General features: G+C 40.1%; 1 protein-coding gene across 3 annotated transcripts; it reads left to right on the top strand.

The window, feature by feature from the left end:
• Positions 1 to 26572, top strand: LOC128734940 (proton-associated sugar transporter A-like). 3 transcript variants are annotated; one of them, XM_053829355.1, is made up of 7 exons: positions 1 to 468; positions 23505 to 23629; positions 24149 to 24416; positions 24495 to 24757; positions 24819 to 25103; positions 25165 to 26078; positions 26150 to 26572. In XM_053829355.1, the coding sequence occupies exons 2-7, from the start codon at positions 23608 to 23610 to the stop codon at positions 26378 to 26380; spliced, it is 1983 nt and encodes a 660-aa protein (XP_053685330.1). In that variant the 5' UTR covers positions 1 to 468; positions 23505 to 23607; the 3' UTR covers positions 26381 to 26572. The 3 variants fall into 3 exon arrangements, with proteins under 3 accessions (XP_053685330.1, XP_053685332.1, XP_053685331.1); XM_053829356.1 differs by lacking the exon at positions 1 to 468 and adding an exon at positions 10483 to 10545; XM_053829357.1 differs by lacking the exon at positions 23505 to 23629.
• Positions 26573 to 27895: the final 1323 nt, after the last annotated feature.

Below are 27895 nucleotides of genomic sequence, written 5' to 3'. Positions count from 1 at the left end.
TCTACGCGTCCCTGTGATCTGTGGATCAATTCGAGCGCTTCTGGTGCTAATCGAAATTTTCAGTTCCCGGTTTGGTAGTGCAGTCTGCAATCATGTGTACCACATAACCCTTTCGCGAGTTTGCATCGATATATTATTATAGAAAAGTGTACGGTTTCTATCTCCGCCGACTAGGCTGAAGAAGTAGAACTTTTGCCGTGCTGAACAGCACACCGAAATAGAAAGTTCACCCTGGGTAGTGTCCAGCGAGGTGTGAAAGTTATGTGTAAAGTGACGGGCCTACCGTTGTATCTGATCCATTCCTACAAGAAGCGCCGTATTAAGCTCGGTAATAGCCCAAACAGTAGTAACCTTGGTGGCGGTAGCAGTGAAAGGCACAATAGTGGCAGTATCGAACTGCTGCAGCGCCGCATCGAGTGCATCAAGAGCCAGATTTGAACGGAAGCAGGACACCGTTCTAGCAGAGAGGTAGGTATTGGAGGAAGAAGTGCAATGTCCTGAACTGAATCGGAAAACTTTAGGGATTCAGTACACCGAAACTAATGAAAAGACACTCAAGTAACTAGAAGAAAAATTAGAATGCTGTTCCTGCGTTCTTTAGAATAAATCTTTATGAAATTAATGATTATAATTCATTAATGAAAGATTAAAATTAATGAAAACCACAACTTGTTACTTTGTTTTACAAAACTTCCCACATGAAATACTTTACAATAGTCAAACAATTTCCCAATAGTTTCATCGCTGCTCTGTTTCTTGCGAACAAGTTTAACGATTGCTCTAGTTTATCTTAGTTTATCCCTGGTAAACATCTTGTAGATTATCATAACGCATTGAACCGTAAAGAAGACAACTTCGGTTTACTATCACGCTAAAAGTGCAGCCCTCACTAACGGTGACAGCAGTTTGTTGTGAATATTCATAACACAATTACATCTTCCAGACGGTTTACTTGCTCTACGGTATAACGTCAAATTTAGTCGACCTTCTCTATTAATATAAGAAAAACAACAGTTTGTCGCCTTATTGTTACATGAGACATAGGCACAAATTAATCGATATTTCTTACTGTGAAACAGCATGATTGATACTTTTGACAGTTCATTATGACTGTACTAGTGGACAGTATCTAAGTAATTATAAAAAAATCCAGTAGGGGTCACAATGAAGAGCTAGTACCACAAACTGTTAGGAAAACTTCTCTATTCTTCCTGAGCAGGTAGATGTCGCAAAAAATTATTTTGCACTCTGTTATCGTATAATTTTTTTTTGCAAAATAGATCTATGCGATAGAATTTGTTTTGAATCATTTTTGTTTTCATAAGTTATTTTTATATGCTAAATTTTCTCAGTTGATACAAGATTGAATTTTGGTCTAAAGCTCATCTTGGCCATAATTCCTGTTAGGTTTAAACTCATGCAGCGCAATTGAACAGTATCAGTGGTTGCTTCGGGGCATCAGGAACTATTCCTGTGCAGCCTATTTCCAAGTGAACGCTTCTCTGACTCGACTCGAGTTAAAAATAGCTGAAAAAATGACGCTGATAATGCAGATGGAATTATTTTTGTTTGATTGTCGCTTTTAATAAAACTAAGTGCATATAGCTTCGGGTCGTTTGATCATCGATTCAATTAGATGAATGAAATGTTACTCATATGCGTAGAAGATAGGTAGTTGGTGTTCGAATGGAACAAGTTTTAATAAACATGTTTATGCTTGGACTATTCTATACATCAGTTTTATGTTTCCAACCAGCATACTGCTGCAGCAGTAGTCTATATTTAAAACGAGTCCATCGAAATTGTGGTTTAGAATTAAAAAAATTGTTTAGGCCATTATAAATATTTTAAAAAGTTTTTGTCCCTCCTGTTTTGAGCCACTAAAGCGGGGGGGGGGGGGGGGGGGGCGAAAAAAAAACAAAGAGAATTTTTTAATCGTGAAAAAAATGGATTTTAGGCATTTTTACCTAAAGTTTAAACGCGAAAACCAAAGCTATTCTTCCTTTTAATATATACGTTATTATTTTCCATGCGAAAATCTACGAAAAAAGACAAAAACGAAAGAAACTTGTTTTGGCCGATTTTCGGAAATTCCACTGTTTGAATTCTCATTTGTAATTCGTGCTAGAAGTGTTAACTTAACTTGTACACTCATTTTTCGAGTTTTTCAGGCTATAGAGCACACAGACAATTGATTTTATAAAAAAAAGTTAACTCGTGTCCTACAAATTATTTTTTTGCCCCCGGTTTTTTCAAGCCAATTTCCCAGGGGGAGGGGGGGGGGGGCTTGACAAAAACTTTGAAAATGATTTGTAATGGCCTTATTGAAAATTTAATAATCGATTTCGTTAAAATTTCAGTCGGTGTTTAGTAGATTTATGAATTAACGGGCACTATTTCTCCAAATTTTCTTTGTTAAACGTCTTACGATCCGGAAAATATAAATATCTGTTTAGATGTCAAAAAACTGCGGATACATTCCATTGGCCAGTGTTTGCGAAAATGTTTAATCTTTGTATTAGTTTAATTTGAGTTTTTATATTGCATAATATAGCTCTACGATGTTGTACACAAAAGAGTCATAGTCGGAAACTGAAACAAATAGTTTTTATGGTCGTATTGCATTTTATTTAACTGAATAAAAATTTCTGGCTGTTTGCAACATTTATGTAGTCTGATTAGAGTAAAATGTTGCTTAGAAAATTCTTGATCGTTTGCTATCATTAACTCATTTTTTAAAATTTTGCGACTTGATCCGGTCTGATTTAACACCGATCATATGATATCGCGTCAAGCAATCGAGTTGAGCAGACGAGTCGAGCAGTCAAATCGAGCAGTCTAGCCAAGCAGTTAAATCGAGCAGTCCAGTCGAGCAGTCGAATCGAACGATTTAGTCAAGCAGTCGTGTCAATCGATTAAGTCGAACAGTTGAGTCGAGCGGTTCTTTCAAGCAGACGAGTCGAGCAGTTGAGTCGAGCAGTTGAGTCGAGCAGTTGAGTCAAGGAGCCCAGTCGAACAGTTTATTCGAGCAGTTGAGTCGAGTAGTCGAGTCGAGCAGTCGAGTCGAGTAGTCCAGTTGAGCAGTTGAGTCGAGTAGTCCAGTCGAGCAGTTGAATCGAACAGTTAAGTCGAGCTGTCGATTCAAACAGAAGTCAAGCAGTTGAGTTGAGCAGTCAAATCGAGCAGTCTTGTCGAGCAGTTAAATCAAGCTGTTCAGTCAAGCAGTCCAGCCGAACAGTTGAGTCGAGCAGTTGAGTCGAGCAGTCTAGTCGAGCTGTTGAATCAAGCTGCCAGTTGAGTCGAGCAATCAAATCGAGTAGTCTAGTCGAGCAGTTGAATCGAACAATCGGGTTGAGCAGTTGAGTCGAGCAGCCGATTCGAACAGTTGAGTCGAGCTAGTTGAGCAGGTGAATCATAATGTCCAGTCAAGCAGTCCAATCGAGCAGTTAAATCGAGCAGTCCAGTCGAGCACTTTGATCGAGCAGTTAAGTCGAGTAGTCCACTCGAACAGTTAAATCGAGCTATTCAGTTAAGCAGTCAAGTCGATCTGTCCAATCAAGCAGTTGAGTAAATCGAACAGTTCAGTCGAGCAGTTCAGTTAAGCAGTTCAGTCGTGCAATCAAATCGACCAGTCCAGTCGAGCAGTCTAGTCAACCAGTTTGGCAATCGAGCAGTCCAGCAATCGACCAGTGAAGTGACTGAGGATAGAACTCATTGCTACGAAAACATGATGTCCTGTTATGGGCCTGATTTTAATTACCGATAAGCATTTTATGACATCCTATCAGAACCTGGTTTTCGGTACAGACATAAGCCTCTTATATAAATAGATTCTGACAGATGTGCATTTTGCCTCAGATTTTCGGGTTTCATCATGGTGTGTTTCGAAGATGAGTTAAAACAGTCACTGATGCAGTAGAAAAATAGCGTCAATAATGTACAAAATGTTTTGTTTGATGCCTAAAGCTAATGATTCCTATCAGAAAGCTAACAAAATATTTAGAAAAAAATTGAAGTAAGTAATATACAGCTTCAAAGAAACACTTGAACGAAATAGATCAGAACTGTGGCGAAATTAGTTACGATTGGGGAAAAAATATACCCAATTGAATTAAATAACATGGTTGATAGTACCAACAATAATCTGAATTCAGTGGAAACTGAACATAGATCATAGACACGTGGAAATACATCGTTACTTCGAAAAATAATTAATCATGTTAAATCAACTAGCGCATAAAATCATTTCACAGTCAAACAATATTGATTGTGGCAGTTAGTTTTGAGCACGTTCCAGTCTACTATGTATCACTTGCTTCCAGCTCGGATTAAATTCAGGTCAGCGTCTCGAGTGATTCCGAATAGTTTTTTTTTCTTCTTTATAATACTGCTGCACTGATAAGTGTTAGATAGCAATAATAACATTGCTGTGCTTCAATTTTAATGTACTAGATTTGCTTTTAACGCGGTTTGTTTATTTTCGCTTATTTTGAAATTTACGCAAACTTCAATTCACGAGGTGTTTTTGGTAAATTTCGAAAATTTTCCATTTTTTACGCAATTTTGAAATTTATGTAATTTCTTTACGCAACTTTCTGAACTTATACGATATTTTCGATTTTGATTTACGCGGAATGATACTCGACTTACGACTAAAAAGCATAAAAAGTGACTTGAATGTACGAGCATTTTTCGACTGTAGCTGTGCGATTTAGAGATATAGCTGTGGTCTTTCACTTACCCTTTTTTCAGTAACAATTGTAAAAGCACTTGAAGTGTTATCAGCTGACCGGACTCAGAAAAGGGATTTGCAAGCATACTACAGTACAGTACAGCGTCAACATAAATGTATCGAAAGGTGCCGGCAAAAAATATTTACTCCATTGAAACCTATTTCCTATTTGTGCGGAAAAATATACAGGCATCATGGATCAGTTTGAAATATTTGTTACTTTGCTATGCCACCAACGACCTAATAAAATCTAATTTCTTAAACTAATACATAATACTAATATAAGAAAACAAATAGTGCAATTTCAACATTTCCACTGACACACCTGGGCATAAACAGAAGCTAGGGTACCGACCTTTTAGAGCAGCGGTTCCCAAATGGGGGTTCGCGAACCCCCAGGGGTACGCCAAAACTTTAGTTCGCTTCAGAATAGTATAGGGAAATCCGTCAGGGGGTACGCGAACCGAAAAAAGGTAGGGAACCGCTGTTTTAGAGGCATGTTTTTGCCTGAAAATTATCAGTCGTAGAATGGAGGATTTCTTTTACGCAATTCCTTTTTTTAGGGGTAATGGGGGTAAAAGCGGCATCCCTCGATTTTTTATGTTATAGACTGTTTTTTTTTGTATATTATCTAATGCATCCTGTTTACCTTTGTTATTGCTCAGGTTTTGAGTTATTTTACTACAGCCGAAGTCTAATTGCTGTCAAAAAAAAATAAATAAAATAAAACCGGTCAACGTTGAAAAAACTGTTCTTGTAAAATGCCCACCCTAAAGAAGGTTCCCAAGAACATTTCTGGGACTTGCGATTTTTATCGACGTCTGTTTTTAGTGATATTCAGGAGTTGTTTGAAACTATAATTGACCCTCTAACGCAGCGGTTCCCAAATGGGGGTTCGCGAACCCCCAGGGGTTCGCCAAAACTTTAGTTCGCTGCAGAACAGTATAGGGAAATCCGTCAGGGGGTACGCGAATCGAAAAAAGGTTGGAAACCGCTGCTCTAACGGGTAAGACCGTCTGTAGACGGGCTCCGATTTTGGAGCTCCAGAGCCACATACGAAATTTGACAATATGAGAATATGAATATGAGAATATGAGAAATATGTTCAGAACAAATTTCCTGACATGTTGATACTAATATCACAACCTTCTGACCATGCGTTCAAAAGTTATCATCTTTCAAAAACTAGAATTCCGAAAAATTCGGATAAAAATTATGGTGCGAATATTCCCTTTTTTACGTTTGAAGAAAAAGGACATCTAGTACGATCGATCTCAAATATGTTCGATCTCAAATTTTTCCTATGAGTAATTTACATGCTTTTTTTCAGTTTTGTGATATATTTAAACTGAAACATTATTTGGGTAGAGCGTTAAGCATAAAAAAACTAAAAAGAGAAATTGGACTATTTCATACCTAGCGGTCCTCCAGATAAATATTTTCCCATGAAAATCAACACTCGAGCTTCTTTTGAGTGCACTTTCATGATGAAGTAATCATTTGCTCGATCGCATAGTTTTTACGATGTTGCCCGTTAGAGGGTTAAACCACCACAAGCGTTGATGGTTTTATGGTTTTACTCTCAAAGAACAATTAGAAGACATCATAGATTTTTCACAGACTTTATTTTCTGAAGTGCCAAAATGAGCCACCACAGCAAAGCCAAATTTTAAAAGAATGGTTGAACAATTGTTGAAGTCTTAAGGGTCAGATTGCTTATATAAATTAAATAAAAATCTTCAATAAAAAAGCAAAACCTACCCAGGTAACCAATAAGCATTACCATAAGCAGTAGATCAATCGCTTGTTAGCATATCTGGCATTATATACAGCACGTTGCTGTATATTAGCTTTTTGACTACGTAACTGTTGTAAATTGGAAGGCAGATTCTAATTTAAATCTTCTTGTAGGTAATTAGCTGGTAACAAGCATTGTCAGCATTATTAGAGGGTTAGCAGCAAAGTGGCCGCATGTTTTGCCAAAATAGCATTTAAGTAGCAATTAAGGTGACTTAAATGGTTATTGGCTTGCATTTCAATAGCATTATTGGTTACCTGGGTAAGAATTTTCCGTTATCGAAACTTGATTTTCTGTTTTCATACGACAGACTTCGCAGCCAGCTGTTAAACTACAAGACAATTGCGGAGCTAGTGCTACAATCTTTTTGACTCTAATAGCTTCTCCCAGACACGTCTTCAGAACAGAATTCAACTGATAGTTGACGCTATGCTAGTTGGTTCATATTACATAATAATACGGAGCTAGTGCTACGACCTTTTTTGACTCTAATAGCTTCTCCCAGCCGAGATCCGAACCTACGACGACTGGGAAAATCTTCAATAACACTTTCAAAATAAACATAAATCCCATTACGTAAAGATTTATTTACAACATATTCTCATTGGCGACCATGTTAGGAGTTTTGAGTTGTATTGGGGCTATCCGGAAAGGTTTTGGATTAAGTTGCCGATTTAGAACGAAACGATCACTTGGCGGCCTGAACCAAAATACATCATGCAAGACCTCAAATCACACTGGAATTCAGAAACTAGGTCAATAGAAGCCAAATAAACTACTTCGGGCAACGTTGGCCGTAGCAAGACATGTTTCAGGGGAATCCGATAACCCTACGCGAGTGGCTAGTTTTGAGCATGACCAAAAACTAGTCGTGCGACACCTCAAGTCACACAACAATTCAAAAACTAGATTAAAGGATGTCAAATCTGCTACTTGAAACGTTACCGGCTTACGTATTAGTCTACAAGTAGCGCCTGCAGCTTGTAGTTCATACACCTTCGCCACTCTTCGCTTTCCGTTTGTACTCCGTCAAAAATAGTCTACAACACATTTTGTTCAAATGCGGCAAGTGCACGTATGTCTTCCGTAAGCAAAATTACAGTCTCAAGTCCGTAGAGATTTATAATTTGTGCGGCGGCATATGCTCCTTGATCGAAGCGTCTCGCGGAGCAAACAATGGGCACGTCTTCTCAGCGCCCTTGAATCTCCTTATTAGTATGATTTTCGGTGAAGATGACAAGAACTCCCAAATATATGAACACATCGATTACTTCCAGTTCATCGCCGATAACAGTCACTGTCAGTGGAAGGTGAGCCTAGTTTTCTTCGGAGCCTCTTCATCTGTACCGTGGACCCCCGTTCGTTTGACCGTTTTTAATCTGAACACTTTTTAATTTGAACCCCGTTGGTTTGCACGACGTGCAAATTAAAAATGGTTCAAACGTCATACTCAATATGACATCATTTGCTTATGCAGACAATGCACATAAACACGATTTATTTGTGCTGATCTGTTTCACATTGCGTTTTCCCAACAATTATGGTAGAAATCTGATCGGAGAATGAATATTCGCTGCTTGTAACTGCCAACTGAATCAAACCATCAAAACAATAACAAAGAGCAGGGCGGCCAGTTCACACAAGTTTCAGCATATTTAGGGTTACCAGTTGTTCAAATTAAAAACTAACCCCGTTAGTTTGCATGAGGAATCGTTCAAACGAACGGGGGTCCACTGTATATGTTTGGTTTTTGAAGCATTGATTTATCCGTGCTAATCATCGTAGTTTCCGATTTTAGTCTGGTGTAGATTACTTCATCGTCACAAGGTTTTAAGTAATGATTTCAATGTCGTCTGCAAAAGCTAGGAGTTTACAACTTTTGCCGAAGATCCCTCGTGTCTTTCCACGAGCGATATTAAATAACGCATAGGATAGTTCATCCTCTTGCCACTATCCACTGTGGGATTCGAAAGAACTCAAGAGTGTTCCCGAAACTCGAATATAGCACATTGCGTGTGAAAATTTCATCCGCAGTTGCACGGAACCTGCCCGACGAAATTTCTTGCAATTGCATATAAACGACGTAATAAGATCTGGGAGAGCACCTTATGGGTGGCCGTATCAGTGTATTGCCGCAGTAACTCCGGTATTTTCTCAACTCCCCAAAGCCTTGAAATTATTCAGTAAAGTGCCGTTGCTAGCGATTTTATACCAGTTGTGTAGAGTTCTGTCGGTAATCGGTCCTTTTCAACGGATCTATTGGTCTTCAGCTGTTCGTGTTTTAGCTTGAGATAGTTGTTCTAGCTCTTCACGAGCTCCGTCTTCTTTCTGGCACTTTTTCCTCCTCTAGGTCCAAATCCTCCCTTCTGACAATACTCAGATAGTTTTTCTAAGCTTATTTTTCTCCATCGTTTGCTAAACTTACCCATCATAACGTTTCTTCACCTAGTACCGCGGTTGCGGCCTTACGATCGAGAGTATTTGTCGCGCCATCTGTCTTCGAGGGCTTCATAGAGGTAGGTAGAGGTTCATTCAGTAGGCGCACGTAGCTCTGGGCAACTCACGGATTGTCTAATTGCTGAATATTTAATCAATAAGGGGTGCTGTACTGCCTTTAGATAATGATCCGAGTCTAGCATGATGTCTTCTGCAGTGCCACGATGCTGAACTTTCGGGATTTCAGTCGTTCGAGTAGTAACCTGTCGCCACCCATGCAATTCCGAGATGCAGTTCCAGATATCAAGCATCCATTCCATGTCTCATTTCGTCGCTTTTGTGCATGCCGAATGCTCTGAGTCGAATTTTCTTGATTATTCGATTATTCGGTTAAAGGATTGTCAAACCGTCCCTGACATATAAACAGATGGTCAAGATTGACAAGGCTATTTCTCGTTATTTCACTCAGCATTCGCATGAGTGCCTCCTTCTCTGTCGGTAGGCGACCTTAGTTTCCAACGAGGTTAGGTTGCTCGTACTCTGGTTGTACCACGAGGACGTATGGATTGAAGTTGCTGGATAAGAGGCTAAGGACCACTAGGGTGTATTTTATACCTACAGATGCGTGAGGCAACGACGTTATGCATTATCCAACCGTTAATCAAGCCATATTTCACCTTCTTTGTCCAAATTTCGACTGATTGTTTCAGATGTTCAGCCGTTTCGTAAACTTGGGCAACAAAAACGAATATTTACTCAGATTTTACGTGCTAACCCCAATGACCGACTTTTTTTAAGGCACGTCTACAGCAATTTCTTTATAATTTACATTTATAATTATTATTACAATATGAATTTCTGTAGCAGTCGTAAAATTGCTGCAAAACACAATAGGCCGTATGAATAAAAGGGTTAGAGCAAACACTCCCATACGATTTACACAGGAAAAGTAAAGCAAACTGTTTTATTCATACAGTCTCTCATACTCATACTCAGTTCTTAAGTTATTTCCTGCTCATTATTTACATCGTGGCAATAATTGAACGCGCATAAATGTATTAAAGGCTTTTCAATGCTAGATTGATGAAAAAAAAGATTTCTTCATTTTTTAATCCAAAATAAACCATATATAAATAGAAAACTTCCTGTTGATTCAGTATTGAAATACAATTGAATACAAATGTTGAATGCAACTGAGAACGTTCACTATCATTTGTTGAAGATCGGGATTTATAATCTATTGGTATGCATTCCTTTACGTTTACGTTAATCACCGGATTCGAAAAGCATGTGTGTATACTACAGACTGTCTGAATACCACCGATCAGCGGCAAAAGCTGTAGGGATTAAAGGGGTGGCTGTTGTCATTGAATGGCCACTTACTACGCTCGACCGCTCGGAACTGCTAGCCGATGATGAGCTGGGCCTGGCCTAAAGATGATCCCCATGTTTCACTGGTACCGCAGTTTTTTAGAAACCCTTGCCCGGAGTGGAACGCAGAACCATCACAGTTGTAATCACTAATGTGTCTCTGTTCTAGAAAGGCGCGAAGTGCAGTGTATATATATATGTTTTAAGGGTACGGATTAGATCCTTAGTGTTTGTCGTTTAGTGAAAAAAAACTGATGTAATTCCTGTAATCATAATTTTACTGCTATTTTTACCGGGAGATAGAAAAAGAAATTCAAATTCAGATTATGGCAGTTCTCAGAGTTATCACTCAAAAAAATAAAACCGATTAATGGCTTTCAACAAGGGGGCGATGGAAGTACTCGGCGTTATCTCTTAATAACGTGGTTTTATTCTAGAAAACGTACACAAGCAAGCTGCATATTACTCTGTGATGGAATAGCGTCCAACCGTCTAAGGTTGATTTTCCTCGTCATCTTCATGATTGAATAATAATATTTAAATGTGCTTATGAGCTGCTGATAATTCTATCGGCGGGGTTCCGATCCGAGTTGGATTCGTCCGATATGTCACTGTGAATTAAAACTTCATAGCCAAATCAGTCTGGTTCTGAATAATGCAGCTGTTAGCATAAGAACTTTGGTCAGTATGAAAATTGTACTGCACTACTGATTATAAGTAGGTGCGGCGGTCAGTGCGCTCTGTTCTACTAATGCGAAATTGTCCTGCAACCGACGAGTGCGAAGTAAATGCAGTAGAGCTGATCAGCTGATTTGTGGCCATTTTTCAGTGTTTTCTGTATTTTATTGCATTTTCACATGATTAATGTTTCGTATGATTTTGTAAAGTTTCAAATTCTTGCAATAATTTGACAGTTGAAAAAACTTTGAAAAGCACCCCAAACGTTAAATCTATTTCCCTTCATTCTATTGCCTTGTTTTTTCCCTCTCCAGAATAGCGCTTGCCAATAGTATTTGAATAATAAATGCCATTATATTATGTAAAAGCACAAAAACACAGGTCGAAAAGACAAATTACTAGACAAAAAAGAACAGCTGCCAGAGGACTTGGCAGCTGTTTAAATAATTTAACATCAAACGACCGAAACCAAGCTTCATTGGTTTGTAGAAATGCGAGAAAAACTACTGAATGCGGTGTGGAAAAATGCTTACAGCAGGTGAAATCCAAATTGATAGTGAACCTCAAATGTTCCGGTTCTTTTCACAGAAAAAGGGCGAGGGATAGAAATATTTTCACTTTTATTGATGCGTCGTACTTTGGGATCCTGTTTTCAGGTGTGAAGAGCGGAAACACTTTCATAGGCCTACCCACAATCGGAGAATTTGTTTACCATTTACGAGGTAAACCCCTTCCACTTGTTTTTGTTACTTTTTGATGATGTCATGGCTCGAAGGGATGAAAGGATTATTTTGGCATTTGAATATTTTTTCTGGACTAAAGGGAGGTGAAAAGTTGTAAACCATAAATAGTTGTAGCAGAAAGTGTGTTTGGTGGGAGAAAAGGTTGTTTCACTCTGAAAAAAATATTACATATGATCGACATTCTCTTTTATTCTATCAAAATGTGAATAAATCAGAAGAATAGGTGTGTCTGGGGACATTTGCGCCAATGGTAAATAATGGAGAAAAATGTGAGTTCTATGCTAATTCAGAGTACCTTATATAGTATAGTTACGTCTGTACAATACTTAGAATATACAATGTATGTTACACGGTGTTCAAAAGACCGTTATTAAAAAGTGAAATAGGCCATAAAAGCGGCGTATGCCAGTTGGTTCGTCGACGACGACGAAAAGTCGACGAATTTTTGAGTTACGCCCTTTTGATGTTTTAAAGGGACCGCTGGGAAAATGGCCAATATCGAACATGAACAAAAGCTTATGTGGCTTGAATTTAAAAACTAGATCAAGGGAAGTCAGTTCAACTACCTACCACCACGTTGGTTATATCTAAACAAGTTTCGGGAACACCCAAACAAGTGACTAGTTGCGTCCATGAAAAAAACTTATAGGGTGACACTTTAAATCACACTAGAATTCTAAAAAACTAGATCAATGGAAGCCAAATCAGCATGGTTTTATATATTTTGAAGCAGCGTCTTTAAGTCTCCATGTCGCCCAATAAATAAAAATAAGAAAAATCGGAGCCTAAAGAGCAAGACAGCCCTTTAAGAAGGGATATGTTCATATACACCTAAAAACTATGGTTTATCATCGATTGAATAATTATTGACATTTGCAATCCCGATATACAGGGTGTTCAATAAGTTCGAATACACTTTAAAAATGTGTTTAAAAAATAAAAAAACCAGATATTCTTTTCTGAGTCAATTTTTATTGAAGCAGTGTTTATTGAGACATATTTGATGGAAGCACCCCCCATTGTGCTTTATGAGGAGCTTGAGACGTTTCACGAAAGAATCACACGCGGCACGCACCTGGTCCATGGGCATCTCGGCCCAGATCTTGGAAATTAGTTTCTTAAATTGGTTCATAGTGCTCACTTTATGTTCGCTCTGCTTGGCCAGCATGTACGACCATACATAAAAGTTCAGGGGATTAAGATCCGGGGAGCTGGGAGCACGCTTGGACGATATTCGCAGTGTAAGCCGGTTCGCCGTCCTGTCCAAAGACGTAATGAACCGCGGGATGTTTATGTGGAACGGAGGATGCTGGCCAACGTCGGCGCCCACAGCTGATCATTTTGGACATTGTGCGGCTGTTGCAAGATGAAGGGTTTCTCATCAGAAAACACGAACTCCTGACCAGCGTGCTGCGAAAGTATCAGTTTTGCTCTGTCCAGCCTCTTCTTCGTTGTAGATCGTGAACCTTGCGTTTCTTGTACGGCTTGCATCCCAGGTCCTTCGCCATGATGGTGACACATCCAGGTCAACAGCGGTCTTCCAGATCATGCGGTTCATTTTTCGACAAATTCGCTCCCTCACCACCTTGATGGCTGCTGGTATCCTCGCCGATCGCGCCCACCCGGATCTGGCACGGTTCTTGCCCGAGCCCGTCTCCCGGTACCGATGGATGGTGTTATAGATGAAATTCCGCTTCACCCCGTGAGATTTCAACTGCGAAATATGTCACCGGGTCGTTCACCTCTCGCAAACAACGTTACTACGACGTTGCGATACTCCTTCATCACGCGCGGTAAACATATAACAAATGACATCCAGTCGACACCTTGCGCGCCGGTTAGCCTATTTATAAGACTAAAGCTAACACCAATACCAATATACAGAATGCACATTACGCGTACTTACACAACGATGAAAAGTTGTACTCGAACTTATTGAACACCCTGTACTTGCTTCCAGCTACGGGTCGCCGTCTGCCTGTGGCTTATTGTACTTGAGTGGCATTTGCAACAGGCCTCGTTCTTTATGATGACATCAGGATCAGAATAGATATACCCGTAACCACCTACGGGTGCAGTTTGGAATGTGGAATGGGGCTTTGTCTTGTTGAAATACTTTATAAAATTACTGTTTTTGTACTCATCAGCCAAATCCATCGCCCCAAGAGCCTATGTAATGATTGGTTAAGATTCGGAAACTCGATACTTGTGAGCAGGTATAGCGGATTTTTTCGCTTAAGGAAATTCAAAATATTTGAACTATAATAATCATTAAGAACTCGTCGACACTCCACTTGGTTTGGGGGTACTCATCACGAATTCTTTAAGCGTCTTAACACTCATCGAGTCATCTTGCACGATAGGTCCCTTTCTTCTTGGTGCTGGTTGGGTCCTTGAAGAAAGCAGATTTCGTCACAACCCAAGTAACCGAAAGTTCGGCTAAAAGGGGATTTATTGGCTTGATCAGCCAACGAAACGATCATGAATAGAATGAATGAATTCGATTTAGCTTTGTTTTTAAGTAACTAACCGTACTTTCAAGTCCGCATTTGATTATTTCACTTCGAAAGGAATGCAATGCAAATTCTAACAGAACTAGAAAGTTAGCATAAAGTTCACTTAAGTCGCTATACAGAACACTGTTCAGCTCAAAAAAAAACTTCAATAATCTTAAAAAAAAATCAAAAGAGGCAAATTCCCACTTGTTTTGTATTTATTTATCCATGACATTTAGCATTTATTTCGGTTACCAATATTGACAACCAATGTTAATTATTTTAATGAAAAATCGTACTCGCGAGGGTTCGCATTCCTATCCGAGAGTAGAATCAAGGGCGAAGATGAAGTAGAAAAGAAAAAGTAATGCGAAATTTGTATCCCAGTGCGCCACCAGCCTCACGGGCAGCTGATTCCTTACGAGTTTTTTGACTCGCGAATAAGCTATGCAGGAAGACGACCAGAGAATGTGCGTGCGCAAGTGTGTGGGTAGCAGAATGTGTGCACACAGCAATGACGGTTTTTCTTTTATTACCTGAGTTAGCGGTGTGAGCGTTGAATGCTATGTTTCTCATACCCTTTCGGGTGTGAGTAGGCATCGTTGACTTCTCCCTCGATTCGCAATATTACTTTCAAGTTCCTACAAATATTAAAGATACTTTATTAAGAATGAAATTCGGGTTACAAATGTAGTGTCTTGTTCAGCAAAAAAGTTCTGCGGAACTAAATTTGAACCAAATATGAACTTCCAAGTTCGTTCGAACTTTTGTGAAAATCGAACTTTTGGTTGTTTGGGACTGTCGTCTGCCATTCTGACGAAGTGGTTGGCCAGCCGTAGCCTTCCGACTTTCGCCAGATGTACGATGGATACCTCCTCCATAATTCCGGACGAAACCAAGGAATCAAATAACAAAGAACCAAACTCCGGCTGGCGCTTTATTGGAAACAAAAGACACTGGAGGTCGGATTGGAGCTCATACGATTCCAAGCAGCGCTCCTGTCGTCTACAGGAAAAAAAAGAAGACAAAGCTAGACGCAGGCGTAAACAACGGAAAAGGAACCAGCAGAAGACCTTGTCGGTCAATAGTAAACAAAGGCCCAGAAGTAATACACACACGGTAGACAGTTATAACTGTAACTCTAGACCCGGCAACAGCAACAGCAACCAAGGTTGGTTCGAATCGGATCAAAACTCACTCACTCCCCATTCATTTGCCGATTCAATACATGCAGATCACGACATGCTTGTATCTTCTTGCGAAAAGAGAACCAAAGACGCAAAAGAATGAGGCGAAAAAACAACACGTGAACCTCTATCGCCGATAAAGCTTTGTGTGTGTATCGCTGCTTGCGTGTGTCATACAGTAGTCCCCCCAATAAGGACGCTAATAGGGACCGCGTTAATGGAAACCGTGTTAATGGAGTCTACGTAGCATATGGGAATTGACTTAATTGGTTCTAACATGGAATAACTCGTGATCCTGACCGTATAGACGGTTGGTGTCTTCGACAAAGTTGTTCAGTACATCAACGGGTTTTCAGTAGATTATAGTATTGCGGAATTGTCTCACTACGTGGCGCTAGCGTATATGTAATATTTTTGTATAGGCTGTATCTGGCACTGTAGGCTATCTTGAAAGTTGCGGCCTTCGGGAAGGTTGCTCAAATGACTGCCACCTTCAAGATGGCATGGAAAAGAGCGCAGAACTAACTCACTACGTGGCGCTAGTGTATATGTAATCCTCTTATGCAGGCTGTATCTCACGCTGCTGACTATCTAGCAAGTTGCGGTCTTCGAGAAGGTTATTCATATGACTGAGACCTTCAAGTAGGGATGGAAAATATTGCAGAATTAACTCACTACGTGGCGCTAGCATATATGTAACATTCTTGTATAGGCTGTATCTTGCGCTGTTGACTGTCTGGAAAGCTGTGGCCTTCGGGAAGGTTATTCATATGACTGCCACCTTCAATATGGTATAAAAAATATTGCAGAATTTCTTCACTACGTGGTGCTAGTGTACATGTAACATTCTTATACAGGATGTATCTTGCGATGATGACTATCTGGAAAGTTGTGGTCTTCGGGAAAGTTATTCATATGACTGCCACCTTAAAGATGGTATGGAAAATATTGCAAAATTGTTTCACTAGGTGGCGCTAGCATATATGTAACATTCTTATACAGGCTGTATCTTGCGATGACTATCTGGCAAGTTGTGGTCTTCGGGAAGGTTATTCATATGACTGCCAGCTTAAAGATGGTATGGAAAATATTGCAGAATTGTCTCACTACGTGGCGCTAGTATACATTTAATCCGCTTAGGCAGGCTGTATCTCGCGCTGCTGGCTATCTAGTAAGTTGCGGCCTTCGAGAAAGTTATTGCAGAATTGTCTCACTACGTGGCGCTAGTGTATATGTAATCTTCTTGTGAAGGCTTTATGTTGCGCTGCAGTGAATACAAAATATCTGTTAAAACCATGCAACCAATTCACATTCTAATAATAAGTTTAATAAAGCTTATACAAATTTGTAAAACAGTTTATGCCCTACTAGCACAGTTGTTATAACTACTAGTAACTAGTAACTAGTTGTGGTAACCAATTAATGACTGATTTCAGTCATAAATAGGTTGCAGCAACCAGAAGTGACGAAAGTGTGCTACTTAGGTGTCCTTGTCTGGAAATTTTTTTGAAGAGGGGGGCAAGAAAAAGATAATAACATCAGACCGTCAATAACTAAACATAAAAGAAAAAAACCAGTGTTTATTTTTCCATATATTAAAAATTAAATACAAAAATTTTGTACATTACTTCAATTTTTGTTGAAACCTAACAAAGCAAAATTTTTGGACTCATCCTGGTAAGCATCCTGGTAGAGATGAACCAGTTTCATAATAGTGGTTCAACGGTAACCACGAAATCTAATCATCTTTTGAAAATGGCAGTTTAGGTCCCTACAACTTTTTTACATGGAACGCATCTGCTCACCGGCGTGCCCAGAGGTGGGGCTCCACAATTGCAAATCAATGCTGACCTTTATGTTTATGCTATTATGTTCAGCATGCTTTTTTTAGAAGAAACTGGTATATCTCCCACAGTCCTCGCAAAAGGAATCCATCGGGTTAGTCTACCATCTATCCGTAAATGCTACTTCCTAAATGGCCAGAAAAATCTCACCGTCATTTGAATAACCTTCTCAAAGACCGCAACTTGGTATACAGTCAGCAGCGCGTGATACAGCTCGCTTAAGAAGATTACATATATGCTAGCGCCACGTAGTGAGGCAATTCTGTAATATTTTCCATCCCTTCTTGAAGGCCTCAGTCATATGAATAACCTTCCCGAAGACCGCAACTTTTTAGATAGCCTGCAGGGCAAAAGACAGCCTGGTTAAGAATGTTACATATGCACTAGCGCCACGTAGTGAAGCAATTCTGCAATATTTTCCATACCATCTTGAAGGTGGCAGTTTTATGAATAATCTTCCCGAAGACCACAACTTTTCAGACAATCAGCAGCGCGTGATACAGCCTGCTTAAGAAGATTACATATATGCCAGCGCCACGTAGTGAGGCAATTCTGCAATATTTTCCATCCCTTCTTGAAGGTCGCAGTCATATGAATAACCTTCTCGAAGACCGCAACTTGCTAGATAGTCAGCAGCGTAAGATACAGCCTGCATAGGAGGATTAAATGTACACTAGCGCCACGTAGTGAGACAATTCTGCAATATTTTCCATACCATCTTTAAGGTGGCAGTCATATGAATAACTTTCCCGAAGACCACAACTTTCCAGACAGTCAACAGCGCAAGATACAGCCTATACAAGAATGTTACATATATGCTAGCGCCACGTAGTGAGATAATTCTGCAATATTTTCCATCCCTACTTGAAGGTCTCAGTCATATGAATAACCTTCTCGAAGACCGCAACTTGCTAGATAATCAGCAGCGTGAAATACAGCCTGCATAAGAGGATTACATATACACTAGCGCCACGTAGTGAGTCAGTTATGCGCTCTTTTCCATGCCATCTTGAAGGTGGCAGCCATTTGAGCAACCTTCCCGAAGGCCGCAACTTTCTAGATAGCCTGCAGCGCCAGATGCAGCCTATACAAAAATATTACATATACGCTAGCGCCACGTTGTGAGACAATTCCGCAATACTATAATCCAATGAAAACCCGTTGATGTACTGAACAACTTTGTCGAAGACACCAACCGTCTATTAGGTCAGGATCACGAGTTATTCCATGTTGGAACCAATTAGGTTAATTCCCATATGCTACGTAGACTCCAATAAGGACGTTCGACCGCGTTAATGGAATCACTCGAGACCGTCCTTAATGGAAACGTCCTTATTCGAAACCGCGTTATTCGGGGGACTGCTGTATTTGATTCTCTCCGAGTGAACGGATCGGCGATAATTATCGTTTCCCGAGACGAGTGAGTGATGAGTCTTGAACTTCCGATCGAATCACTTGACGATAATGCAGTACAGCAATCGGAATAAAATTTTATCGCAAGCAGCAAACACAGGAAACAATCCACGAGCGGCGGGTACCTACGCATAATTTTGAATTGAAATTGGCAAATAGAAGCCGTATACCACTAGCACAGCTGTGTAAACACTAAGATGGCCGTTATTACATAAACATGAGCTTGATAATTTTGACGTAGGACTACGTCTTTTAACATAATAGACTTCATTTTAAAATATTTTACTAGGTTTGAAATTGCTATCTTAACGTGTGATTTGCCTTTGCAGGTGGATTTGTATCGAACCGCGTTGGCGGATGCAAAAGAGGAAGAGATAACAATTGTAAAATTTTGAATATTTCTAGTGTGATTTGAGATCACGGATGATGTGATTCGGTTTAGGTCGTAAAGTAGTCATTCCCTCGACGGCAACTTAATCCGGCTCGAAACTTCTCATATTTCGCAAAACAATTACAATACAGGCTGCGATTTATGTTCATTGCGGAAGTGCAATTGATGATTTTTATTTACTTTATATGAGCAATCTACCCTTTAAAACTTTAAAAGGACGTAACTAAATACAACTTACCTATACATACTCAGCAATTTATTGTAAAAAGGATCTATCAAAACTCAGAAGTGCTTTAATCATGTTCAAATTTAGTAAACCTTTTTGGTTTTTAAAACAATTTTAGATTTGTATTTTTTTCGTTTGGCGTTTAGGTTGGCTTTTTCTGAGGCCCTCTCCTAAAAATCAATTTTCAAATAACTTTGGGACAACCAAATCGATTTTAATGATTTTACTACCAAATAAATGGTTTTGTCATTCTTTATATTTAAATGTCAGTTCAAGTTATATGGAATAAATTGTAAAACGTCAACTAACAGTTGAATTATGTTCCCAAGATGTTTCGAGTTCCATATCAAATAACATGTAAGATGGTATAGCAAAGGTTCCTTTCACCACCAGCTGGATTAAATCCAGGTTTTACACGAATTTCGGAATTTACGTGGATGTGCCCAAAACATCTTTTTTATACGTATCTAGGTTTGAAAATTATAAGGTTTTTTAACGCGAATTTCGAAATTTACGTGGTTTTTACGCAAATTCACGAGTTTTTCTAATCGAATCCAACAAATCCAAGTCCCCTATGTTGCCAAAATCGAAACCGTGCCAAATCGAGACCCTTTTTGGATATGAAAATATTGAATGTAGATGCGTTAGAAATTGACTAAATATTATTAATCAACGATTGCAAGTCCGCCAAGAGTTATCCGTCCGGTGCAAGTAAGTTTTTGGCAACCTGCGATAAGACGTAGTCCTACGGCAATAAAAATATTACTGTTCGTAACATTCATTTTTCGTCATTTAAGGCTTATATGCGGAAACTGACTGTTATTTAAGCATATTTTTTGAAGTGAAATGTTTTATGTTGCCAAAACGGATTATTTTGTTACTAAAATCGAGGCACGCCAAAATTAAACTATGCCAAATGTGAAATCCCACTATATAATGGCCCTAAATCCACAGAGGTGGTGATATGGATAACCAGAATAACAGTGTATCAACGCAACTGAGTACGCAGAGCGGTTTTATAAACGTGCAAGGCCATTCAAATCTTTGCCTTCCACGAGCTACCTCGTTCTTAAATTTCAAACCTTGCTAAACATCTGTTTAATTCAGCCATAATATTTTTTGCAAGCATTTTAATGAACAGCAAGTTGCTGCCTTGTATTTATATTAAAACAATATCAGACATCACTATATCCTCCATTCGCCAACACAATTGCAACAAAAATATCCATAACCGAAAAATCTTACATTTTTTTCCAAGCGAAAAAAGAACGATAATCATCCAATGATCGCAATCCTTTCTCATCTGCGAAAATTATCGCCTGGCGATCCTTTTCCGTGATATTTACACACAGAGCGAATCACGAGAGAGTGAATCGCATTCCCCATGGCGCGTATACGTTTAGGATACAATACAGAGAGAATGAACTCACAGGATTGCCGATTGTGCTCACACACGGAGCAGCATCGTACGATGAATATAGCAATACATTGATAGACGATGTCGTTTCATATACCGAGAAAAAGTTGAATGCCACTCACAGTTTTCTCGCGGATCACCAACCCTGACAGCAACAATAACATCGTCAACAGTAGCAGCAGCAGCTCCAATGCAAACATATTCAAAACGAACGTCAAAGCCAATTCAGTACTTCTACCTTGCCTGGAGATGCGGGCTGACAGACCCCAGCAACGACTCCGATAACGGGACCGGAATGAGATTGATGGCACGACATAGTACGGGTGTGGCGATTCGTCCTGAGGGTGACGATTGGGTTAGATCCGACAGGGGCTCTTATAGTGCCTTGCATTGTGCGTCCCAGTTGATATCCGACAGCTGACCCATGACCTTGGGCTAATGGACTCACGGTACCGATCACAAGACTGGGATGATATTGATGGCAGGATACAGTACGGCTACAGTGGTTCGTTCTGAGGGTCACGACGGGATCAAAACTAACAGGGGCCTTGCTGTGTGCGTCCCTGTTGAAATCCGACAGCTGCCTGATGAACTTTGGATTACTGAACTCTAGCGGATTCGTAACCATGTTTCTGCGGGCAAAAACATATCAGGGGCAGAACGGTCCGGCATATTGATGCGTACTTGGCTGGAGGTACAGGCTGAGAGACCCCTGCCTCGACTCCGTCCACAAGACCAAGACGACTTTGTTGGCAGGGTACAGTATAGCTGTGGCGATTTGTTCTGAGAGTCGCGACTGGGTCGGAGTTATACATGGGCTCGCATAATGCCTTGTTGCGTGTGTCCCGGTTCACTAATCCGAGCAACTGATGAGATGGTTCGACATATGACGGTTTTAAATTAAGTATCGACGAATCCGGGTTCGTATCAACGATTTTACGGCTTGCCTATATTTTTTGCATTCTGTTCTGACTTCAGTGTCCTAGGTAAAGAATTGAAACACTTTCTGCTAAAATATGTAACCGACCTCTTTGTCATTTCTGTATGTGTTCGCGCCATAAGTAGAATTGCAGGATTCCTTAGTAAACATCTGTATGATGGGCATTTCAGATTTTGATTATGATGTGCTTTTTGGTTGTGCAGGTTATTGCGAAACTGAAGCAAACACTGGAGCTCTCTCAAGGCAGGTACAGGTAACACTGAGTGAGGACTACTGTTGTACAAATCGGCAGTTGAGTACAACGTCGGTTTTTTAAGTACAGCTGTCTGCTCTCTGCTGTCTGAAGCAGGTTTAGACGGTTTGCAATGGTTTCAGGCGAGATTTTGTTGCAGCTCCCCGGATGGAGACTAGGTACTGTAGTCTAGACATTATAAACGCGTGATACATAATTATTAATACTTTGGATGGTAAAAACTTGAAAACCCCCCATAGTATGCTACACATTGAGGCGATGTTCCGTTGCAACGAGTTTACATGACCACCCCATGTCAGCTTTGAATCTATTACCAAACCGAGATGTGTAAAACTTTCAACTTTCTCTATCATTGTCGATTGCACTAGTAGATCACTATGTGGCGTCATAGCTCATAGTACGGCGAGACGAGTGCACTATTATAAATTTCATGAGTTTGAAGAAATCCAAGAAGAGATCTAGAACTTAGCTAGATCGTCCTCCATTCGACGAATTATGCTATCCGGGCTTGGACCCTTGTACGATAACGAAGTATTGTCAGCAAATAATCGAGGTTTTCCGTGTAGGTTGAGTCCTAGGTAGATTATTTACGTAGAGAAGGAATAACAGCGGTCCAAGATTGCTACCTTCTGGAACGCCAACCGTCAATGGAAGCTATTCAGCCCGTTTACGTTGACGAATTGACTTCTCCCACAAAAGGTAGTTGCGAATCAAGTCATTTGGAATCTCTCTGTGTCCAGAATTTTTTAATAATAATATCATCTTGAATTACTAAACCATAGATTTAATTCATACAAACACAGTGTGCGGCCCGATTTTAAGATAGACGCTAGAAACGAGCTTTTCCATATTTTTGGAAAGATTCCAGACTCCAGTGTCAAGTTAAAAAGCCAAAATAATGAGCCGTGAACTCTATTGCAATATTTTTAGGGAAAACTGGAGGGATTCCGTCAGGTCCTGGACCTTTCGAGGCATCTAAACTTTTTAAAGCTTGCAAAATATTCTGAGCATGATGTTAGTTGATGAAATGCAAAATAGTCGCGATTGTGATCTTCTTCAGAAAATGCTGTATAGATTTCTTGAAAAAGTATTGCAAACAGGTAACAAATCTTTTCCGAGTTATCTCCAATACTTTATCACGAAGCATTAGAACAGATAGAAAATTGTCAAATTTTAGTTTGGCTTTCACGTAATCATATGATATGATATGATCTGTAAATTTAGCCGGTTGCAAACGTCCAAATATATTATCCAAATGATCACTTCTTGCGCATTTTTTTTTATAAATTTTATGGGCCTTGTTTGCGATATTTAGATTCTTAGTCTGGCTTAGTCTTAGTTTTAAACTAGACTTAGCTTTTTGTATTTTTGTGACGTCTTCTTTCTTCAATCATCAGTCAATTTCCTACAAAAAATTTACCAAGCCTGCGAGTAACTTATTTTTAGAATGTATTTCAAGGTAGCATTTTTATATAATCCTATTTCCAGAAAATCGAAACCATCTCATATTTTCCCTGAATTAGAGCGAATTTTGTTTAATAATTTTTCCATTTGCTACATTTTACGATCGCGCATTCTAGGGCATATGAAAAAGGCTATTTTTGGAATGCCGTTGCCCCTTATCTGATGATTTAATGCGCTCTGTACAGAAAACTTCATCATCAGTGTCGGTATTCCAAAAAAATGGATATTACCAGTATCAAGGGTAAGAATTTCATTTTCAATAATCAAAATTATGCATTTGTTTCATTATTTTATATTATTTTTTTTTCTAATTCTATCCCATATTCCTGATTAAACAATGAATAAGATGCATGATCAATGAAACGTGGCCATTGAAAGCAATCAGTTATCACCTCTAACACCAGCAGCTCTCATGTCCGATTATTGCTAGTGGTCATAATTTCGGAATGTATTTGATAGTTTGTTAACTCTTCACATTTTCTTTTTAATAATCTTACACTAATTTTGAGAGGAATCGCATGTCATCTCTCCAAAAGATATTTAATTTCAAACTGTTTCTTTTGAATCAAATATGTCAGTCCGACATTTCATCCAGGACGGTTCCCAGTCGGCGGCGATCTTATCAGCTAACTTCCATTGCACTTTCCATCAGTTTACTTTCACTAACCGCACTTTGATGGTTTTCCGATTCAGTTTCAAGGGTTTGCTAAAATATCCTCAATGTTACGGAATCTCAAATGTGCCCTCAATTTCATTGCAGTCAGCTTCCTCGAGAGCAGTGCGATCTGGAAGCACCCGCAGGGAAAGCATTCAGCTTCGAAGCAGTACGGGACGAACGGTCACATTCAGCGTCCACACTACGACGAAGCCAGTGACAACAACAACGACGACGACGGCGGCATCATGGTGGCCGGAGCGGTGGGAAACTTTCATTCCGAGCTGCGGAACGATCCGCTTGTGCGGGAAATGCGCCGAGTACGCGAGCTTAACGCTCAACGCTACAAGGAGGACTACTCGCATGTATTTCGGTAAGTGTAAAGAGTAAATACTCGTCATTAATCTAAGTGTAAAATTAATTTGGCGTTCAATTGGTTTTCCTTCAACAGGTCAAAAACCCGATGGGACTTCATACGGCTTTCGTTTGTCATCATGGGTATAGAGTTTGTGTATTCGGCAGAAACAGCGTTCGTTTCGCCGATTCTTTTGGGAATTGGCGTTGAACATCAGCTGATGACACTGGTTTGGGCAATTTCTCCACTGGTAGGATTTTTCTTGGCCCCAATTTTGGGTACCCTCAGTGATCGCTGTCAGAGCAGGCTTGGCCGAAGGAGGCCCGTCCTGATGTGGCTATCTTTTACTCTGATCATCGGTCAGTAATTGAAACCCAAATTTACTTTTAGCTAACTTTTAATTAAGAATTTCAATTTTAGGTTGCATTCTTGTACCCTACGGCGAAAACATTGGCAAGTTGTTTGGTGATCTTGGCGAAATTTTCCCGGAGGCATCGCCGGGGAACGAGACCGATTTGTTGAACTCCAATCTGTCGGCATTTTTACCGTATGAGTTCTACCGTATCGAGGAGGAAGTCATGGAACACGAAATGAACTATAAATGGGCAATCTTTTTCACCATCCTGGGAACATTGCTGATGGACTTTAGTGCCGATACTGCTCAAACTCCCGCCCGGGCCTATCTTCTGGACGTTTGTTTACCAGGTGAGTGAGGAACTCCATGGCCCGACAAATATAAAATTAATTAACACTAATATTCCCGCAGAGGATCACGGACGTGCGTGCAGTACCTTTTCGATCATGGCCGGAATCGGTGGAAGCCTCGGTTATGCGCTTGGTGGCATTAATTGGGATAGTACCACGTTTGGAGAATTTCTCGGTGGTAGCATCAAAACCGTCTTCACCATCGTCGGCATTCTTTTCCTGGTTGGTTTGACACTAACTGTGACCAGTTTTCGGGAAATCCCGTTGCCGGTAATGGAAAAGGATGAACTGCTCAAACCGTTGACCGAGTCCGCTATCAAGAAGGAGCGCGCTCGGTTGAGCGATAAGATCTACTACATCAAGGATGTTAGTCGGACGTTTGCAATGCAGTTGCAGACGATCGACACGACAACGGAACAACCACCACCGCAGATCATTACTAATGCCTTGTCTGAAATTGAAAAGGGACCTCCCGCTGCTACTGATTCGGATTCGGAGGACGAGGAAAGTGCAATGACTTTGAAAGATTTTCTGAAGAGCATTTTATTCATGCCCAAGTCGATAGCGATCCTTTGCCTGACTAACTTGTTCTGCTGGATGGGACATTTGAGCTTCTGTTTGTACTTTACCGACTTCGTCGGCGAAGAGGTATTCCGAGGCAACCCGGCAGCTCCTTCCAAATCGGAGGAATATCAACTTTACCTAGAGGGGGTTCGATATGGTTGCTTTGGACTGGCGATATATTCACTGGCCTGTTCCTGTTATTCATTCACAATCGAGAAACTGATAAAAATCCTGCGAGCCCGAATTGTGTACTGCGGAGGCTTGATTCTTGATGCAACAGGAATGATTTTAATGGCCGTATTCCCGAACAGAGTAACTGTGTACGTATTCAGCGCCACCGGAGGAATTGTCTACGCACTATTATTTACCATGCCTTTCCTACTGTTGGGGCAGTATCATGCAAAGGGGCAGGTATGTTTCAATTGAAATTACGCTTCAATGAAGTACAACTAGGCAACTACTTATGTTGTTTTCATTTTCAGTTCAAAACTTTCAAATCTGAAATGCCCGATAAACCGGAACGAAAACGCGGTCTTGCTACCGACATTGCCGTTGTCGGTGGAATGATCTTCTTGGCGCAAATCATCGTTTCGCTGGGTATCGGATCGATCATCACGTGGCTCGGCTCGACGACGGCCGTCATCTATGCAGCGGGGGCGTGTAGCTTTCTGGCTGCCATATCCGCGTCGCAAGTCGTGTACATGGATTTGTAGAAATCGTAGAAATTCAAGGTTGCCAAAATCTCACCACCTGAAGTGGACTTCAGAATATGCACTTATTATTATTACACTTTATTTTATTGCTATTTTTATCATTAATCCTCAGCAGAAATCTGCAAGTAATATAACATCATAAATTAACGCTTACGCAAGGTGCATTGTGATACTTGTAATGATATTGTAATTAACTAAGTTGAAGGTCACCTAGATAAGTAAATTAATGGAATGTTTTAAATATTGTACTTTGCAGTCGCATGTGACAATTTGTTGATGACCATCCTTTCTCCAACATGTAAGGTAGAGATTCTTCTACAGTAATCAAGTTCAAAATCAAGTTAGTCGTACAAAAATTAGAATACCTACGCGTCATTATGCCAGAAAAAATCTACAATATCAATAGTTTCATCTATAATGGACCAACGCCATTTTGAAATTCGCAATGACCGCATGTGATACAGTATAATGCATGAAAAAACTTATCTACAGAAGTGGTGAATGACCCTTTGGGTTAAAACCACCCAAAAAAACTTTATCTATCTAAGCGGGTAGACTGGAGCATGGCCACGCCTTCTATTTAGCCATTGGTCGAACTGTGACTGCACTGATACGAAAGTGATTTGATAAAATTGTTTATAAAATTGACAAACAGCAGCTACGAAAAAAGATATCGATGGCAAGACAACACAACAATTCAGACTCAACCCCGTTGTGTTTGTGTTGACTTATAATGAACTCAGTCGTTATTCGAATATTATTTATAATGAATGGCAGTCTTTCCAATTTGCCAGTATTGCCTAGTTGTAGGCATGGTGCAGACCGAATTAGATATCCGTATAAAAGCCGCGAGCCGCTACGACTTCTGACCATTACTGCTCAGAATAACGTGCAAAATATACGGCGTTAACTATGAAATCTCGGAACTCACTGCCTGCGGTATAAGATCTCCAACATGTTCAAGGCAACACGATTAAACTACATTCCCCCCCCCCCCCCCCAGTTATTAATAATCCGAACTTATATTTTTCTTCCCTCAGATCAATGCGCGGGTCGCAAGCATTCGGAACGCCTGGATGGTTCTTCAATTAACTTGGCACACATGTTCTTTGGTATAATCAGCGCAGGGGAGTCGCTCACAAGGGAAGAGGAAAAATCTAATGGGTAAAGGGAACCGATAGCAGCTGTGAAAGTGGCAGATTTATAAGAGAGGGTTTCTGAAACGGAAGAAGATTAGTGGGAGGCTCAAAAGTGATTCAAAAAGGAGATAGATTTGCAAGTGGCTGATGGGGACAACCGGGGAGAGCTGATAAGCGGAGTTGACACATTCAGATGAAGAGAAAGGGTTTTATTACTTGAATTATGAGAATTTTCGTTGCAGATGCAGAAGTGACTGAGAGTAAGATCGGGCAATCAGCTAGTAGCACTATAAAACTAACAGATTTATTATGGTTTGACAAGTAACCACAATAAGATTAATTTTGATTAGTACGCCATAATGTATTGCTACGCCTC

The sequence above is a fragment of the Sabethes cyaneus genome, chromosome 2 (assembly GCF_943734655.1).
Source record: "Sabethes cyaneus chromosome 2, idSabCyanKW18_F2, whole genome shotgun sequence".
In the NCBI taxonomy this organism is placed as follows: Eukaryota; Metazoa; Arthropoda; class Insecta; order Diptera; family Culicidae; genus Sabethes; species Sabethes cyaneus.
Note: the sequence above shows the minus strand (reverse complement) of the source record. Positions and strands in the feature narration are given on the sequence as shown.